This window comes from Geotrypetes seraphini, chromosome 8, assembly GCF_902459505.1.
Source record: "Geotrypetes seraphini chromosome 8, aGeoSer1.1, whole genome shotgun sequence".
In the NCBI taxonomy this organism is placed as follows: domain Eukaryota; kingdom Metazoa; phylum Chordata; class Amphibia; order Gymnophiona; family Dermophiidae; genus Geotrypetes; species Geotrypetes seraphini.
In genome coordinates this window covers 142205303-142223554 of record NC_047091.1, presented here as the reverse complement: position 1 = coordinate 142223554, position 18252 = coordinate 142205303, and the positions used below count along the sequence as shown (strand labels likewise).

The following is an 18252-nucleotide window of genomic DNA, read 5'->3' as shown; positions in this document are numbered from 1 at the left end:
ACATCTCACACACATCTGAGCTCAGAAATTACCCAATACCTTTTCTCTCCGAAAATATTTTATTTCCAGAAGCACATGTCTTATATACATACAAAGAGAGAGAATATCATACATGAAAAATACACAAGTAAGCCAAACATCTTATAATCCAGTATATGTATTACAAACTAGAAACACACATTACAGAAAAAAGGTGAAAGATACTTGCACAAGTAAAATTTTGATGATTGTCCCTAATCCACAGCATGTTGAAGAAAAATCCGATAGTCCCAGAAGACGGGGAAGAGTCAGAAAAAATGCCTTTGACTGGCAAAAGTTGCACAGTATCACACACTCAACAATAGAAGGAAAATTCCAAGACGTGTGAGAAAACTGCCAGAAGAAACTCTTAGGAATCTTACAGCAAACTGGAAAAAAAGAAAATATTCTTATCAGTATATAAAGTAGAAATTAGCAAGGATAGGAAGGAAAGATCTCCTTTAGTGTTTCTTGCTCAATGATATACATATGCACAAAGCTATTAGGCCCTTATAGTGAGCATGAGCGAGATTGAGCTAAGGAATAATTAGATGAAGGTAGATGCACATTACCTAAAGACAGTTCTGTGAGGCATAGTTGTCAGCAAGCACACAAACACAGAAGGAAAAGAGATGTTTCATCAGGCACAAGAATTCAGAATTGCATACACACAGAAAAGACACATACTTAGGGAGTTCCATTGAGGTGGCAAGAACTCATGCAGACCCCAATGGAAAAATCTCTAATTCACACACAAACAGCAAGAAGAGAGAGATTTCTTCACCAAGCACTCCAAGGTTGTAAACACAGAAAGATGGGGATTTCAGTCAGGCTGGCAGGGGTTCCCGTGGACACTGACCAAAATCCCAAAGGCCTACACTCGAGGACCCGATCAAAGCTAATGGCCTTTACCAGAGTAGGCAATTCCGGTCCTCGAGAGCCGGAGCCAGGTCAGGTTTTCAGGATATCCACAATAAATATGCATATGAGAGATTTGTATCACAAGGAGGCAGTTCATGCAAATCCATCTCATACATAGTCATGGTGGAGATCCTGAAAACCTGACCTGGCTCTGGCTCTTGAGGACTGGAATTGCCTATCCCTGGCCTATACTAAAAGAACATGATGACTGAAAAAAGGCAGAACAGAAGTCAGATTAACTGTCATAAGAAAAATATAAGATAGTTCAAGGAGAATGAAGCCTGCTAGCAAATATTCATGTGCAGAGCAAACAGAGAGTACTTGCCTGGTGAGAGAGCAGCAAAAAAAACAAAGGAGATGTCTTTAAGCAACCTGGGCATAACCTTTATACACAGGTTGCTTAAAACATCTCCCTTGCCTTTCATGTGTTTTGTTTGCTGCTTAAATATTCTTGTGCACAATTTCTGTGAATATTCCTATCCATCTCCCTTGAGGATTAACCCTTTCTTTCTGTGTATGCTCACCGGTGTTTCAGCTAGTCATACTTTAGTCCATGTGTAAGAAATTGCAAAAGATGAAAAAATTAAAAGTTAAGACTGCTTATACTTTTGTTAAGTTCCATGAACTTACAATACCCCTGGATAACTATGGGGCAGAGACAGGGACAGAGCCCGTAAGGATGGGTACAATCTATGCTATGTCATTCTCTTTGACACTAACTGTTCATCTACATGGAACAGCATCTATAAAATGCAAGTGTCTGTATGTGAAAACAACACATCTTAGACAGCTGGCAACTGAATTCAATGATTAAAAAAACAACAACAAACAACCCAGAACCTGCTTTTGGATTTAAGTAAATACTGTTAAATGACATAGTTGGTGTCTTGTCTGTCTTTGATGTGGCAACAAGAATCTTGTCTGCTGATGAGACTTACGACCTGCAACCAGAGAGTGGCATGGGAACGGGAACCCACAGGGATCCCCCCTGGGGTTGTGGGGATGGAGGCACTTGGAGGGGCTTGAATGTTACCTTAGTAGTGCGCCTCCTTTTCCTGCCCTCCAGCCCCTCCACAAAGCAGCATGCAGTGCTCCCAGCACGTCGCCCGCAGCTGGCCCACAAGCCTTCCCTCTGACATAGGGATGACTTGTGCAGGAACTGTGGCCCTGCGAAGAAGTAAGTATGGCTGGAAGGAGGCGGTCAACCTGGATGGTTCTGGTACAGTCTCACAGGAGGGAGGCACAGAGTAGTTGAGCCACAGAAGGGAGGGAGCAAGCAAGCGTGCATGTTGGGCCAAGAAAGGGAAAGAGAGGGAGCTTGAACTTGGGATAAAGGAGGCAGCACGTTTGGACATGGGAGTAGCACGCACTTGGGAGGGAGGGAGAGAAAGATGATGAGGTGGGGGAGGAAATAGGGAGAATTGTTGGACATGGGTGTGTGAGTGAGGGAAAGGGATGGTGCACACGGGGACTGGAAGAAAGAGGAGAATTGTTAGGCATAGGGAGGCACACTGTAGTGGTGAAGGAAGTGATCAGCGACAAGAAGACTAAGGAAAGGAAAAGGTCAAAAATGGATGAAAACTGGAAAAAGCACAAACAACATCAATGCAGGTGCCATAAGGCGGTAAAAGGGGCCAAAAGAGACTACGAGGAGAAAATAGCCAACCTGCAAAGAAAGCAGTGGGACCGTTGGATGACCAAGGAATAAAGGGAGCGCTAAAGGAGGACAAAGCAATCGCCGACAAACTGAACACAGCATACCAGAACCCATCAGGCTATATGCTGGAAGCGAAAATGAGAAACTGACAGGGTTAACAGTCAGTCTAGAAGAGGTATGCAGGCAGATTGATAGGCTTAAGAGCGATAAATCCCCAGGACTGGATGGTATCCATCCGAGGGTCATCAAGGAACTGAAAGGGACTATAGCTGAACTGCTTCAGCTAATTGCCAATCTGTCGATCAAATCGGGAGAGATTCCGGAGGACTGGAAGGTGGAAAATTTTATGCCAATCTTCAAAAAAGGTTCGAGGGGAGACTCGGGAAACAACAGACCGGTGAGTCTGACCTCGGTACCAGGAAAGATGGTAGAGAGGCTGATAAAGGACCGCATCATTGATCACCTTGACAGACACGGTCTGAGAACCAGCCAGCACGGTTTCAGCAAAGGCAGATCTTGTTTGACAAACTTGCTGCACTTCTTTGAGGGATTAAACATGCAGATAGACCAGGGGTGACCCGGTTGACATTGTATATCAGGATTTTCAGAAGGCGTTTGACAAGGTTCTGCATGACCGACTACTTTGGAAAACTGCGAGCCATGGAATCCATAGTGAAATACGTGGATTAAAAACTGACTGGAGCATAGGAAACAGAGAGTGGTGGTAAATGGACAATACTCGGACTGGAAGTACGTCACCAGTAGGGTGCCGCAGGGCTTGGTGCTTGGACCCGTGCTCTTCAACATCCTTATAAATGATTTGGACATAGGTATGATGAGTGAGGTGATTAAATTTGCAGACGATACGAAGTTATTCAGAGTAGTGAAGACACAGGGGCATTGCGAAGATCTGCAATGTGACATAATCAGGCTCGCGGACTGGGCATCAACATGGCAGATGAGGTTCAAAGTGGATAAGTGTAAAGTGATGCATATCTGTAACAAAAATCTCATGCACGAATACAGGATGTCTGGGGCGGTACTTGGAGAGACCTCCCAGGAAAGAGACTTGGGAGTTCTGATTGACAAATCGATAAAGCCGTCTGCACAATGTGCGGTGGTGGCGGCAAAAAGTGCGAACAGAATGCTAGGAATGATAAAGAAGGGGATCACGAACAGATTTAAAACAGCCAAGACAAACAGGATGTCATGGATATAGTTAAGGGGAACGGTTAATCAGCTGGCTGGGTTGGAAAGCAGAGGGGAGTACAGGACAATCAAACCATTGTGCCATCACTGATGAGGTTGGCTCTTATTGGTGTAATGAGGCATTATGACATCACAATCTCAGCTCTGCTTCTCAAAGACAAACAGGATGTCATGGATACAGTTAAGGGGAACTTTTAATCTGCTGGCTGGGTTGGCGAGCAGAAGAATAGGGTTAAGGATTGAAGGCTATATAAAAATGGTGGGTTTCAAGTCTTCTTTTAAACAAGGGAAGGGGCTTGAAGGACAAACTCGGGTAATTTATTCCAGGCATGCTCTGATGCCTCTTCCCCCTTCCCTACTCCGGACCTGCCTGGCCCCTTCCTTTTCTCCCCCACTACCTTCCACATTTGTCTTTTAATTTAAAACACAGGCAACTGCAAAAATTGAAGCCGGCGCCCTCGAACCACCCCTGGAGCTTTCCCATCCGTCCCCCGTCCCCTGACGTAACTTCTTTTCTCCTGTCGGGTCTCCTCCCTTCATCTGACGTACTTCCTGTTTCCGGCGGAGGGCCGCGGCGGTGGGAAAGTTCTTGGGCCGCGGCGATGTCTATATAAATTACAGCTGCTGTTGACCTCAAAGAGTTTCAAAGTAGGACTGGGGTGCTTTAGAATGGAGTGGAAGGAGGGGTTGTGGTTTGCGGACGGGGAGGGCAGGAGAAGATATGCAAGACCGGGGGAGAGTGAAAGGGGGGGAGGGGAGCGAAACCCGGAGCGAGCGGGTGTCCCTAGGCTTTTGTGCTGCTCGGTGTGTGGCTGGGTTTCTGTGGAATCAGTGATTGAGAGAGAAATTAAACAAATAGCATGCGTTTAAAATAGCTATATTATTTCTAGTGCCTCCTTACCACTCTTCTAGACTTCTAATGGTTTAATTAGTGCTACTGTAATGCTAGTCATAATTCCAGCTTTATTTCACTCAACAAATGTCTCTGTTAAGCTTAGATTTTAAGCTGACTTGTAAAAGTGCTTATTTACGATTGTATTTGAAGCTACAAAATATTTTAAAATCGCTATTGATTGTGCACCAAAGCACCCTCAACTTTACACTTGAAAATAAGGCTAGTAAAAATCTGCAAAACGTGTAGTGCTAGAACAGTGGGCTATGAAACAAGGAAGCAATAGTTAAAAATCTTAATTCTTTCACTGACTATCCTTGTGATCTTGGGCAAATCACTTTCTCCTTCTGTTGTCTTAGATACAATTGAAACTGTAAGCCTGTTTGGATGGGGGAATATCAGTTGTATCCGAATTTTCTCATCTTGAGCTTAGTTTAGAAAGGTATAGTATTAAATAAAAATGTGCAAACTTAAGCTCAGAATGCTAGTTTCCACAAAACAAATTTATTTTTTTTCCCCATCAAATGTATTTGTGAAAGCTAATGACTTAATATATTTAGTGCTATCCTGAAGGAAGTCAGATATGAATGCTTCTATATTAGAATTAGCAAAGACTAACTAATGTCTGGTAAACTTATTTTTTTTACATGATGACAGAAAAAGGCCAAATCAGTGCCCTTCTGCAGCATCCACTATTTCCTACTCTCTATAAGAGATTCCCCATGTCTGTCCCATGTTGTCTTGAATTCAGACACAGTCTTTGTCTCCACCACCTCTAACAGGAGACTATTTCACACGTTTATCACCTTTTCTGTAAAAAAAAAACTATTTTCTTAGATTACTCCTGAGCCTATAACCTCTTAACTTCATCCTGTGCCCTCTCTGGATCTTCATTTCAAATGAAAGATATTTGCCTCATGCATATTATGCCATGTAGGTATTTAAATGTCTCTGTCATATGTTATGTTTATTATTCATTTGATATCCTGCTTAATGCAAAGGATCATATCTCCCATCTCCTGCCTTTCCTCCAAAGTATACATTTTGAAATCTTTGTCCACATATGCCTTATGACAAAGACCACTGACCATTTTAATAGCCTTCTTCTGGACTAACTCCATCCTGTTTATCTTTTGAAAGTGTGGTCTCCAGAATTGTACACAATATTCTAACTGAGGTCTCACCAGAGTCTTATATAGAGACATTGATACCTCCTTTTTCCTATTGCCCATACCTCTCCATATGTACCTTAGCATCCTTCTAGCTTTTGCCGTTGTCTTTTCAACCTGTTTGGCCACCTTTAGATCATCATATACTACCGCACCCAAGTCCCGTTCCTCTTCCATGCACAAAAGTTCTTCACTCCTTAAAGAGTACCGTTCCCTTGGGTATTTGCAGTCCAAATGCATGACCTTACATTTCTTAGTGTTAAATCTTAGCTGCTAAGTTTCAGACCATTCATCAAGCTTTGCTAGGCCCTTCCTCATGTTCACACCATCAAGGTTGTCTACTCTTGCAGATTTTGGTATTATCTGCAAAAAGGCAAATCTTACCTGACAACCCTTCAGCAATATTGCATACAAAAATGTTAAAAAGTACAGGCCGAAGAACTGAACCTTGAGACAAGCCACCGATAACATCCCTTTCCTCAGAGAAAGCTCCATTGACAATTACACTGTCACATTCCACTTAACCAATTCCTGACCTAAATTAGATACAGTATTTTCAAAACAAATATATTTGTTTATAAAAAAATAGCATAAGATGCGGAATTGGAAAAGATGGTAAAGCTTTCCAAATATGAGCTGCTTAATAGAAAAAAGATCTTTCATAAATTCTTGTGTATTGAATAGATTTAAATGATGAAAAATAGAATTATCTTTTAATCTAGACCAGTGGTTTTTAAACCTGTCGTAGGGGACCCCTAGCCAGACAGATTTTTAATATATCCCTAATGAATATGTATGAGGCAGATTTGACAGAAATGCAAATCTACCTCGTACATATTCATTAAGGATATCTTGAAAACCCGACTGACTGGGGATCCCCCAGGACAAGTTTAAGAATCATCTAGACCAATGGTTCCCAACCCTGTCCTGGAGGAACACCAGGCCAATTGGGTTTTCAGGCTAGCCCTAATGAATATGCATGAAGCAAATTTGCATGCCTATCACTTCCATCATATGCAAATCTCTCTCATGCATATTCATTAGGGCTAGCCTGAAAACCCGATTGGCCTGGTGTTCCTCCAGGACAGGGTTGGGAATCACTGATCTAGACAAATGCCTTAATGAGTGATTAAGGGTCAGACTAGAAAAAAGTTAAGGAGCTGAACCATCTTGAATCTTAAAAATAAAATAAGCTAATTTAAACTCAACTCAGGCTTTCAAAGGCAACCAGTGAAGGAATGCTGAAGAGATATAATATGATTGAGGCAGACAGCGTGCCAGACTTTAAGAATAAATGGGATACCCATGTGGGATCCCTACGAGGGTCAAGATAAGGAAATTGGGTCATTAGGGCATAGACAGGGGGTGGGTAAGCAGAGTGGGCAGACTTGATGGGCTGTAGCCCTTTTCTGCCGTCATCTTCTATGTTTCTATGATCATAACTTTATTGTCTAAAACAGCCTTGCCACTGTGTTTTATACTAGCTGGATCATTAAAATAGATTAAGCCTCAGAAATTGATATTCACATGGTAATATGGTAGGGAGCAGATGCTGAATTGCAAGGCTTCTGAGCTTGCTCCTTATTCAACTCTTAAACCCACCAAAACCAACTTTATCAGAAAAAAACAGTAGTTACCGAAGACAAGAGCATACAGTATCAATAACAGCAGGTCCTGCACTATAAGAATGGCTGTAAAACCACCTTGTAGGGACAAAGAAAAATAAAAGAAAAAAATGCCTGAGAAAAAGTTGGTGGATGCTGCCTGGCCACTGAGTCTGGTGCTTTGCCTGGACAGTGGAGATTATGGTCGAAGTTACAGCGGCAGTGAAAATTGCCTTAGATAAGAAGTTCCAAAGCTTATGTGATGGCTAAGGTGGCCATGAGTGTTTGGACAGTTATGGCTTGGAATTTGATCCAATCAAACCAAAAATCAGGGATGAAAAGATGCTTCCACTTGGGATTCAGATTTCAAAACAAGCATTTATGATTGGGTCCTATTTGCAATGTGTTGCATTCTTCTACAAATAAATGCTAGTTTTGGAATCTGAATCCTGAGTGGAAGCATCTTTTCATCCTGTCTTTTTTGTTTGATTGGATTTGAATCTACATGGGGGTTGTTTTCTGTGTTTGTGTGTTTTGAAATTTGATCACCAGCAACAGTGAATAAGCAATCTGGAGGACAGGGTAGTGTTGCTGTAACAACAGCAGGACCAGCTAACTAAATGACACTGAAAACCATTTGAGACAGAATAATATCTGGTTAATTGGCCTACTGGAACTGTTGATGGAGGGTGAGCTGGTGGGCTTTATATTCGGCCCATAACAAGGCCTGCTCCAGGTGGAGTGTGTTCTCCAAGTTGGCTTGCTGTGGCAAAATGGTGCCAAGAGTTAATTATCCCCCCCCCAAAAAAAGAAGTTTTTATTGAGTTCATCAAATAAACACAAATGTATAAATATCCTTCTTACAGGAAACTGTTGTTTTCTCTATGTATGTGTATAATTTACTTACTCTATGCAGTAAGTAAGTAAATTATACACATACAAGTTGATAAAAAGCATCTAAAGGCACCTATACCTTCAAGAATGCCTGTACATTCTTCCTTCTCTGTGCAACAACCTTTTCATACTTCCTTACCTGACATACAACATTCCACCAAGTATGCAAGATCCAAGCAGTTGATCGAGCACTTCCTCTGAGATGGGGACCACCGACCTTGCAGCAGACATCTCTGGCAATGAGCTCCCCAACTGAATAGACTGGCATCTGTCATCCGGACTGCCCACTGGGAGATGCGTAGAGGCATTCCTCTGTTCAAGGACTGTGGCTCCAGCTACCAGTCTAGGCTGCTCCATGCCTTGCCTGGCCATGGCAGTGGAAGATCCAGAGTGTCCACTTGCAGAGGCCACCTTAAGAGAAGCAACTCTGGAAGAGGGTGCAAAAGCGCTCTTGCCCAGGGAACCATATCTATTCTGGCTACCTTGGATCCCAGCAGTTGAAGATACTGCCAAGCTGTGGTAGTTGGCAGGCCACGAATCTCCCAAATTTGCCTAACGAGCTTCATTTTGTGTGCTTCTGGGAGGAAGACCCTGTTCTGTGCCATCTCAAAACAGATTTCCAGGGACTGAGTCAGAATCAATTGAATCTTCCTGAAGTTGACTATCCAGCCCAACATCTCTAGGAGCTGGACCACTTATTCTACTGCTGTTGCTCCCTCGTCCCTTGAGGATGCTCTTATTAATCAATCATCCATGTAAGGAGGCAACCCGAAGTCCCACCTTGTAGAGGTGTGCTGCCACAACAACCATTACCTTGGTAGAGGTTCGTGGTGTTATTGCTAGGCCAAAGGGAAGAGCAGAGAAACGGAAATGCTTGCCCAGAATATGGAACCTCAAGAGCTTTCTGTGAGCTGGAAAGATGGGAATATACAAGTATGCCTTTATTAGATCCAGAGAGGCAAGGTATTCCTCCGGTGCAACCGAAGCAATGACCTACTGCACCATTTCCATACAGAAGTGGGAAATCTTGAGGGCTGCGTTGACTGACTTTAGATTCAGAATTGGTTTCCAGTCTTCTGAGTTTTTTGGGCACAGTGAAGTATGAGGTTTATCTGCCCAAGCCCCATTCTTCTTGAGGTATAGGCTCTATAGCTGCTACAGCAATGAGTCTCTGAGCTGTTGCCCACACCCAGACCATCATTTCCAGCTTTCCTGCTGGAGAAGTAAGAAAGAGGCCCAGGAAGGACCAGTAGAATTCTAGTTTGTACCTTTCCCGAATGACCTCCAGTACCCACTGATCTGAAGAGATCTGTACCCAAGCCTGCCAGTACTCTGACAGTCTGCCCCCCCATATTTGGGGGAATGGCTGCTATCCTGGTATCACTGCCGTTTTTGGAAGCTGGAATGGGATTCGGACCCTTGGGGATGCCTTTGTCTCTGGCCCTGGAATGTCCTCTGATTGGAAGACACTCCTGAATACTGGCAAAATCACCAGGAGCCATGAAAATTTCCCCTACCAGCTCCCCTGACTTTCTGAGGTCTACTATGTGGTAAAGATTTTGGTTTGTGATTCACCATACTTGCCATTAAATCGTCCAGGCCTTTGCCAAAGCACAACCGTTCTTGAAAGGGGAGCTTGCTCAGTGTCGCCTTGGAGGTTGAGTTCCCCACCCATTGCCCGATCCAGAGCATTCTGCGGGTAGAGATGACATAAGCTAAGACCTTGCTCAGGACCTTGAAAAGGTCATACAGAGCATCCACAACATAATGAACCCCCTCCAAGAGGAACTGGGGGTTAGCATTGCTGTCCGAATCCGGAGTCTGGCTTAGATGAGTGGCATTCCCGGGCAATATAAGATGGCACTGCTGCTTTCAGTCCTAGTGCAGCAGCCTCAAATTGTTTTTTTGATGACAGAGCCTATTCTGCAGTCCTGTGTGTTCTTGAGGACTATACCCCCTTCACGAGGGAGTGAAGTTTGCTTCATAACCTTTGCCACCATCAAATCCATTTTAGGTGTCGCAAACCGCTGCTGAAATGCAGCATCCATTGGGTAGAGTTTAGCCATAGGCTTAGGTGCCCCTAAGGCAGGGGTGCCCAACTTCGGCCCTCGCCAGGCCAGGTTTTCATGATTTCCCAAATGAATATGCATGAGATCAATATGCATACAATGGAAGCAGTGTAGGAAAATAGATCTCATGCAAATTCACTGGGGAAATCCTGAAAACTCAACTGGATTCGGCCCTCGAGGGCCGGAGTTGTGCAGACCTGCCCTAAGGGCTCATTGGGAACAATCCAGTGATCTGTTAGTTAACATCTTAGTAATCTCTTGAATGTGAGGGAAAACTAGCATTCTGTTCTTTGGTGCTGCTTATGAGTGAGCACTTGGCCATGGAAGCTTGAGGCAGCCATAACTTTAGTTTCTGGAACACCTCCACAATCAAACTTTGCAATTGGAGGGTTTGAATAGCATTCGCACCCTCGGATCATCTCTGAGATCCAGGGCTGCCACCTGATCATGGTCAGCCCCTCCCATCTGGGATGCTGAATCTCCCAGAGCTCAGAGCCCTGAACCTTTATCTTCCGAGTCCACCAGAGCATGGGTCCCCATGAAATCTGCATGGCTTCTTGAGGTGAACCCTGCGTCTTTCGCTAAAAACCATGGTGCTACCTCTGCCAAGACCCCTATGGGGTTAGGTCTGTTTCTGATACTTAAAAAAGCTTCATACATCATGAGTATGAATTTGGGAGCCAACTACTGCCCAAGTTGCTCAGAGGGTTCTGGCAGGGTCTCTGGCGCTAGTTTCTGGTGTTTGTCCACCAACACGTAGCTGCGCTTCGCCAGGGACACCAAGTCTGCTTTCTCTGGCTTGTGCTAGAATTTCTGGCCCATAAAATGCTCCAACTGATCACTTAAGCCACCAGAAGCAATTAGTGAAGGTGGAGCCTGAAGTTCGTGATGCACAGCACTTGGAACAGTGACCCTCTTCAGATAGGCATCCGCTGCAAATCTGATTGTTGGAGCTGTTACCGCTTTTGCTGGTGGTAAAAACTGCACTACGGTTTTGTAAAAGAGGGAGGGGGAGGGTATATTTGTTTAAAAAAAAATTATTGCCCACACTATCTACCATCTTATTCAGTTGTGTACTGCAAATTTTATACTGTAGATTTTTATTGGTACAGTTGCCTTCAGGAAAAAACCAACTTCTTTAGCATTCTTTTTTATTCCAGGCTTGTTACCAGTATCATGTGAAGCAGAGAGGGGAGTGGGGTCAAGATGCGTGACTTGCAGCTTTCATCCTTGAATGTTAAGGGGTTAAATTCTTCACATAAAAAGGTTCCTTATGTTTAAAACCCCTCATTAGGTTGAAGGGTGCAATTGGTTTTGTCCAGCAGACTTACCTCAGAAGCAAGCACAAGCATTTGCTTTATTATAAAAATATTTGCAAGATATTCTGTGTTTCAGATTGGGTGGAGAGGAAAAATTGGATTTGTATTTTAATCTTCAGGAACTTCCACTAGCCAAATTTTAAGGTTAAGGGAGATAAGAGACTGAATTTCTCTATTTCGCCTGGGATTGCACCAGAGCTTCGCAATACATTTTTCATGAATCCCTTGGAAAGATACCACAAGAAGAGTCCAACAGGACAAGATCCTACAAACACTGAACAACAGAGAAAGCAGTGGGGACGGACAATGAGCAATCCACAAGAGCCAGCGATACGAGTCAAAGCCTTGTTTATTTTAATCCAGGGCGTACAGTAACATAAATCCGACACAGTACAGGTGTGCTTTGTCATCCTTACTTTTGCTTTTCAATGTAATTTGTTTTTAATATATTTATGCTTTTATGAGCATGTGATCATGTTTTTATATTTTTTATTTATATTAGTGACCCCTGATGCAGGCGCTTATGTTCGCCAAAACACAGTACTATGTCGGGTCCATGTTACTGTACGTCTTGGATTAAAATAAACAAGGCTTTGACTCATAACGGTGGCTCTTGTGGATTGGTCATTGTCTGTTCCTATTGCTTTCTCCGTTGTCCCTTGGAAAGATGCCATGTGTGCTGTAAAATTCAGTTCTTCTTGACCAGAGAATATTGACTAGATTTATGCTTGAAATTTTAGCTTGCACATTTTTCTTTGGTAATAGAGCCTCTGGGTAGACATCTAGTATGTTTCTTATCCTGACTCTAAATCTGTATGTATTTCATCCCTAGGGTTTTGCTAATTAGGAAAAGCTTTAAAGCCTGTGCAGTTTATGACATATTATGTCTCTGTATTTACATAGAGGAAAAAATAGATATATCTTTTTATATTAAGTATAGCTGTTTCCACATAATCTTAAATAATAAACTGCTAAGCGCGCGTGCGCACTTGCGTCGCGTGTTCCCTGATACCTTTTCTGTCACGCTGTGGCAGCACGAGTGTGCATGCGCTAGATGGCGCGGAGTGAGGTACCGGCACTTTGGAAGGAGAGCAGGCCCGGGATTCGGCAGAGGGCAGATGCTGAAAAGAGCTCGGAACAGTGAAAGACGGACAAAGGGGGGGGGGGGGGGAGAGGCGCTTGCACCATCCGCTGCAGCCTAGCAGCTCCGACAACAACCTTTCCCCCTCAACCGCCTTTGCCAGCTCAGGCTCCCGCCGCAGTGGAGGGAGGAAAAAACCTATGACCCCCCTCTCCCCTTCCCTCTCTTCACGGTTTGTCTCCTGTGCCTCTTCTTTGCTGTCCGCTCACCTCTCTTCTGTTGACTCCGAGAGGGCCGCAGCGCGGCCGTGTGGAAGGAGGGTGGGGGGAGCCCATCCCCCCTGGCGCACACGAACCCCCTTCACGCGGTATGGCCGCTACCCTTACTCCCTTGCCGCCCCCCCTTCCCGCGGTCCCGACAAACCTCTCGCCTCTAGCAGTGGCCGCAGCACTCTACACACGCTGCTTCGCGGCCTTCAACTGCCCTGATTTGCTCCAACGCGTCCCTGATGACATCATCAGAGACGCGTTGGAGCAAATCAGGGCAGTTGAAGGCCGCGAAGCAGCGTGTGTAGAGTGCTGCGGTCGCTGCTAGAGGCGAGAGATTTGTCGGGACCGTGGGAAGGGGGAGGCGGCATATACTGTATAATACGGAGTAACAAGCAGGGAGGCACTAGGGGCAAGCAGTGGTCCTGGAACAGCAAGCAGCTCATTATCAGTGGGCAAATTCCAACCTCTTAGAGTTCCAGGCCATCCACAAAGTCAAGAAGAATAGTGTCCAGGTAGTCTTCCTTAGTGGCCCATTGTTGAACCAGAGATGGGAACTGAATGAGAGAAATTTCCAGCTCTTCCTGGACTGGTGAAGGCAGCCTGTCTTCGATTTTGTGACCTCAAGTAGAAATACCTCGATGAAGCATTTGTTCAGCTGCTTGAAGAAAGCAACTTCAGCTTTATTTTTATTAGATTTATCATTTTCAATTTAACAAACTGTAAAAATCATTAATATTGAGACAATAAATAGGTTAAAGGCTCGCCAAACATCATATATAATAAAATCCCCCCAAGTGCCTTGCAGCGCTAATTCAAAGGGAGGGCCTGTTAATGCCATTTACGCAGACAGAGGGGGCAGTAAAAGGGAGGCGTACTGCTGGACAGGGGGAGCAGGAAAGAGGGGTTGCTGGAAAGAGGAAGAGGTGCTGATGGGCGGGGGGAGGGCAGAAAAAGGAAGGGAGGCATGGATAGGGGGGAGGTAAAACAAAGGGAGAAGGGCTGCTGCTGGATAAGGGGAGCAGTGAAGGGGTGGAGGTGGACACAGGGGAGGTAATAGGAAGGGAGAATGGACAGGGGAAGCAGGCAAGGGGTGGTGGTGGACAGCCAAGGAAAAAAAAAAGACAGAAATACAGAGAGAAAAAGAAATAAAGACAGACACACACACATATATTCTAGCACCCGTTAATGTAATGGGCTATAAGACTAGACTGAAACTAAAGCTTATTCATCAGATATGAAATTTATGATATTGCACTAGATTAGTCAATTCTCCCTTGGATATATATACCAATTTGAAATATTGCACACAAACTGTTGAATGTTACTTTAGCTATTTGACCCAACAGGATTTTATCTATTTAGTCTTGTAAAAATAAATTTCTTGCTGGTTTGGTTGTATTTAATAAGTATAAAAGTGCTAGTGTTATGTATATGGAAGTTTAGGCAAATGTGACCATCTTTGGGAAAACATAAGTCACCAGAATAAAATAAGATTTTAATGAATTCTTTTAGAGCAAATAATTTGTAATACAGCAGTCCAAACCTCACTCTTATATGTGGAAAAAAATGCAAAAAAAATATACAGAAGTTCAAACAAGTTACTGCTTTTGGTCCCATGACTTGAAAATCCGAGACTGTTAACATTTTTGATCCACAACTTTAGTCATCTTTTTCTAGAGACGGTCACAGATATTGTACGTCATCTACCTTGTTTTTTACTGTTTATCAATCTCTTTAAGATTGTCTTTTGTTAACCGGATCGAGTCCCTCTGGGGAATGACCTGGTATATAAGACTAAGGATTACCGTATTTTCACGCATATAACGCGCGCGTTATACGCGTTTTTACCTACCACGCATACCCCTCGCGCGTTATACGCGTGAGCGCGGTATACAAAATTTTTTTTACATAGTTCCCACCCCGCCCGACGCCCGATTCACCCCCCCCAGCAGGACCGCTCGCACCCCCACCCCGAACGACCGCTCGCACGCGCTCCCACCCGCACCCGCATCCACGATCGGAGCAAGAGGGAGCCCAAGCCCTCTTGCCCGGCCGACTCCCCAACTCCCCGACAATATCGGGCCAGGAGGGAGCCCAAACCCTCCTGGCCATGGCGACCCCCTACCCCCACCCCGCACTACATTACGGGCAGGAGGGATCCCAGGCCCTCCTGCCCTCGACGCAAACCCCCCTCCCTCCAACGACCGCCCCCCCCCAAGAACCTCCGACCGCCCCCCCCAGCCGACCCGCGACCCCCCTGGCCGACCCCCACGACACCCCCACCCCCCTTCCCCGTACCTTTGGTAGTTGGCCGGACAGACGGGAGCCAAACCCGCCTGTCCGGCAGGCAGCCAACGACGGAATGAGGCCGGATTGGCCCATCCGTCCCAAAGCTCCGCCTACTGGTGGGGCCTAAGGCGCGTGGGCCAATCAGAATAGGCCCTGGAGCCTTAGGTCCCACCTGGGGGCGCGGCAAGAGGCACATGGGCCCAACCCGACCGGAGAGTCGGGGCAGTGCACGGAAAGTCAGGGCGGGTGAACGGAGAGTCGGGACAGCGCACGGAGAGGCGGGGCAGTGCACGGAAAGTCAGGGAGGGTGAACGGATAGTCGGGACAGCGCACGGAGAGTCGGGGAGGGCGAAAGGAGAGTCGCGGTGGCCAGAGGAGAGTCGGGGCGGGCGAAAGGACAGTCGGGCTGCATGCGCGGTATACCCGTGAGCGCGGTATACAAAAGTTTTTGTACATAAAATCGTGGTTTCTGCGCGCTATACCCGTGTGCGCGTTTTACACGGGTGCGCGTTATCTGCGTGAAAATACGGTAGATTAGATTGTGTGCTTGATGAGGCAGCTTCTTCCATTTTAGTGACATTTATTATTCCTTTGCTGCATTAAGGCCCCCTTTTATGAAGTTGCGTTATGTTTTTTTTTTATCGCCGACTGTGGAGGTATTAGCTCTGATACTCATAGGAATTCTATGAGCGTCGGAGCTAATACCGCCATGGTCAGCGATAAAGCCTAACACGGCTTTGTAAAAGGGGGGGGGGGGTGTTAATGTGTGCATATATTCCACATCCCAGGCTTGAAAGCACTTTTACTAAAGAGGTTAAAGAGTAGACTATTAAAATCTATAAATCTGTTCCTTCATTGATATAACTACTTATTTTTTTTTTTTTTTTTAGAATATCCTTAAATTGAAAGGGGGTGATGATGCATCATGGAAATGGCCCCCAGAATACTCAGCATCAGCTTCAGAGGTCCAGGTCTTTCACAGGAAATGAAGGAGAAGAGCAACAGCAACAAACAAATTTACCTCAGTCTCCCGCTGGTTCATTTGCTCCATCTGCAAGCCCATCTGGGCCCCAGTCACCCAGTTACCAGATCCAGCAGCTTATAATGAACAGAAATCCAGTTGCAGGACAGAATGTGAACATCACCCTGCAGAATGTTGGACAAGTGGTGGCAGGGAACCAGCAGATAACCCTCACCCCTCTGCCCATCCCAAATCCCACTTCACCAGGTTTTCAGTTTAGCTCCCAACAAAGAAGGTTTGAACATGGATCACCATCTTACATTCAGGTTACTTCTCCATTGCCTCAGCAGATTCAGGCACCAAATTCCACTCAACCCAGTCCTGTGCCAGTGCAGGCATTACAGAACGTTCGCTCGGGTACCACTGCCACTGGGCTGGGTATGTGCAATCAGAGCCCTACTAGAGGATTTGTGGATGCTAGTGTACTTGTACGACAGATCAGTTTAAGCTCTTCAAATGGTGGTCATTTTGTGTTTCAAGATGGTTCAGGAATAACACAGCTTGCTCAAGGGGCACAGGTACAGATTCAAACTGGTACATCGAGTACTGTCCGGGAACGCAGGCTTTCACAGCCTCATTCACAGACTGGTGGCACCATTCATCACCTTGGACCTCAGAGTCCTGTGGCAAGTGGAGCAAACATGCAACCATTGACTAGCCCGAGCCACATCACCACCTCTAATCTGCCACCACAAATCAGCAGTATTATCCAGGGACAACTAATACAACAGCAGCAGCAACAAGCACTTAAAGGACAGCAACTGAGCAGACCCATGGGGTTTGATAGGACTACAGGGGGAATGGTGGCAGCAGTTGGAGCAAATTCAAGTTTTGGCTTGACATCTGCACCTACACCTACGAGTCCCTCTCGAGCTACTGGGCCCCATGGACTTTCTAATCTTCCTCTTACACCATCTGTAAGTACAACTATGAAAAAGCAATCCAAGAAACTTGAGGAGATTCCACCTGCATCTCAAGAAGATGCTCAGATGAGAAAGCGGTGCCTGGAGCATTACCACAAACACCTGAAGATTCTGAAGGAAAACTTTAAGGAGTATTTGGTGGAACTGTTTTTCTTGCAGCATTTTCAAGGAAATATGATGGATTTCTTAGCTTTTAAAAAGAAGCACTGTGTGTTGCTCCAAGCTTTTGTCAGGCAACATTTCATGGACCTTGATGAGGAAGAGGAAGAGGAGGAGGAACAGTCTGAGGTTATAAATGATGAGGTAAGAAGAAATCCATTGCTTAATACAGTAGTTCTCTGTAGACTAGTTCAGATAGTTGCTGGACACAATGGTTCCTAGGCAGGGGTTGTATTTGGTGCTGCCACCTCATTTGGGGTTATCTGTGCAGACTCATAGTCTGACTCAGAAGAGCACACCTAATGACAGCTCTGAGGCTAGTGAAGATCACAGAAGATTTGTGATAAGTAGAACAGCAGCATGCACAGTTTTGAGCATTTCGGTTGAACTGTAGTAGTAGAGTAAATCTGAAAGGTTTGGGTTCAGAGAGGCTATGGAATTTGGAGAAACAAATTTAGTGTGCCGACGTGCTGCCTCAATGAAAGAACTTTCACTGGCCACGGTAAGTATGAATTAAGTAATAATAAAGGCTGTTGGAAGGGATTTCTAGATGTTGCCTTACAATGGGTTTAGAAAGCTCAGTTTAAACACTCAAGTAGAGAATGACACGGGGATACAATTTATCTCTGTCACCGCCCTGTCCCTGCTACCACCATCCTTGTCACTGCCCCATCCCCACGACCACTATCGCCGCCCCGTCCCTGCGACCATTGTCCCCGCCCCATCCCCGTGACTGCTGTCCCACAGCATCTAAACAA

The 18252-nt window shown here is 45.2% G+C and overlaps 1 protein-coding gene across 8 annotated transcripts in view; it reads left to right on the top strand.

The window, feature by feature from the left end:
• The first annotated feature begins 4306 nt into the window (after positions 1-4306).
• Positions 4307-18252, top strand: part of EP400 (E1A binding protein p400) — a 285750-nt gene continuing 271804 nt past the window's right edge. For all 8 annotated transcript variants that reach the window (XR_004540299.1, XM_033954163.1, XM_033954160.1 and 5 more), the window contains exons 1-2: positions 4307-4453; positions 16282-17638. Coding sequence is in view for 7 of the 8 variants with exons in the window: in XM_033954163.1 (XP_033810054.1) it covers positions 16307-17638 (1332 nt within the window). In the remaining variant the exon portion in view is untranslated. The remainder of the gene's footprint in view (positions 4454-16281; positions 17639-18252) is intronic.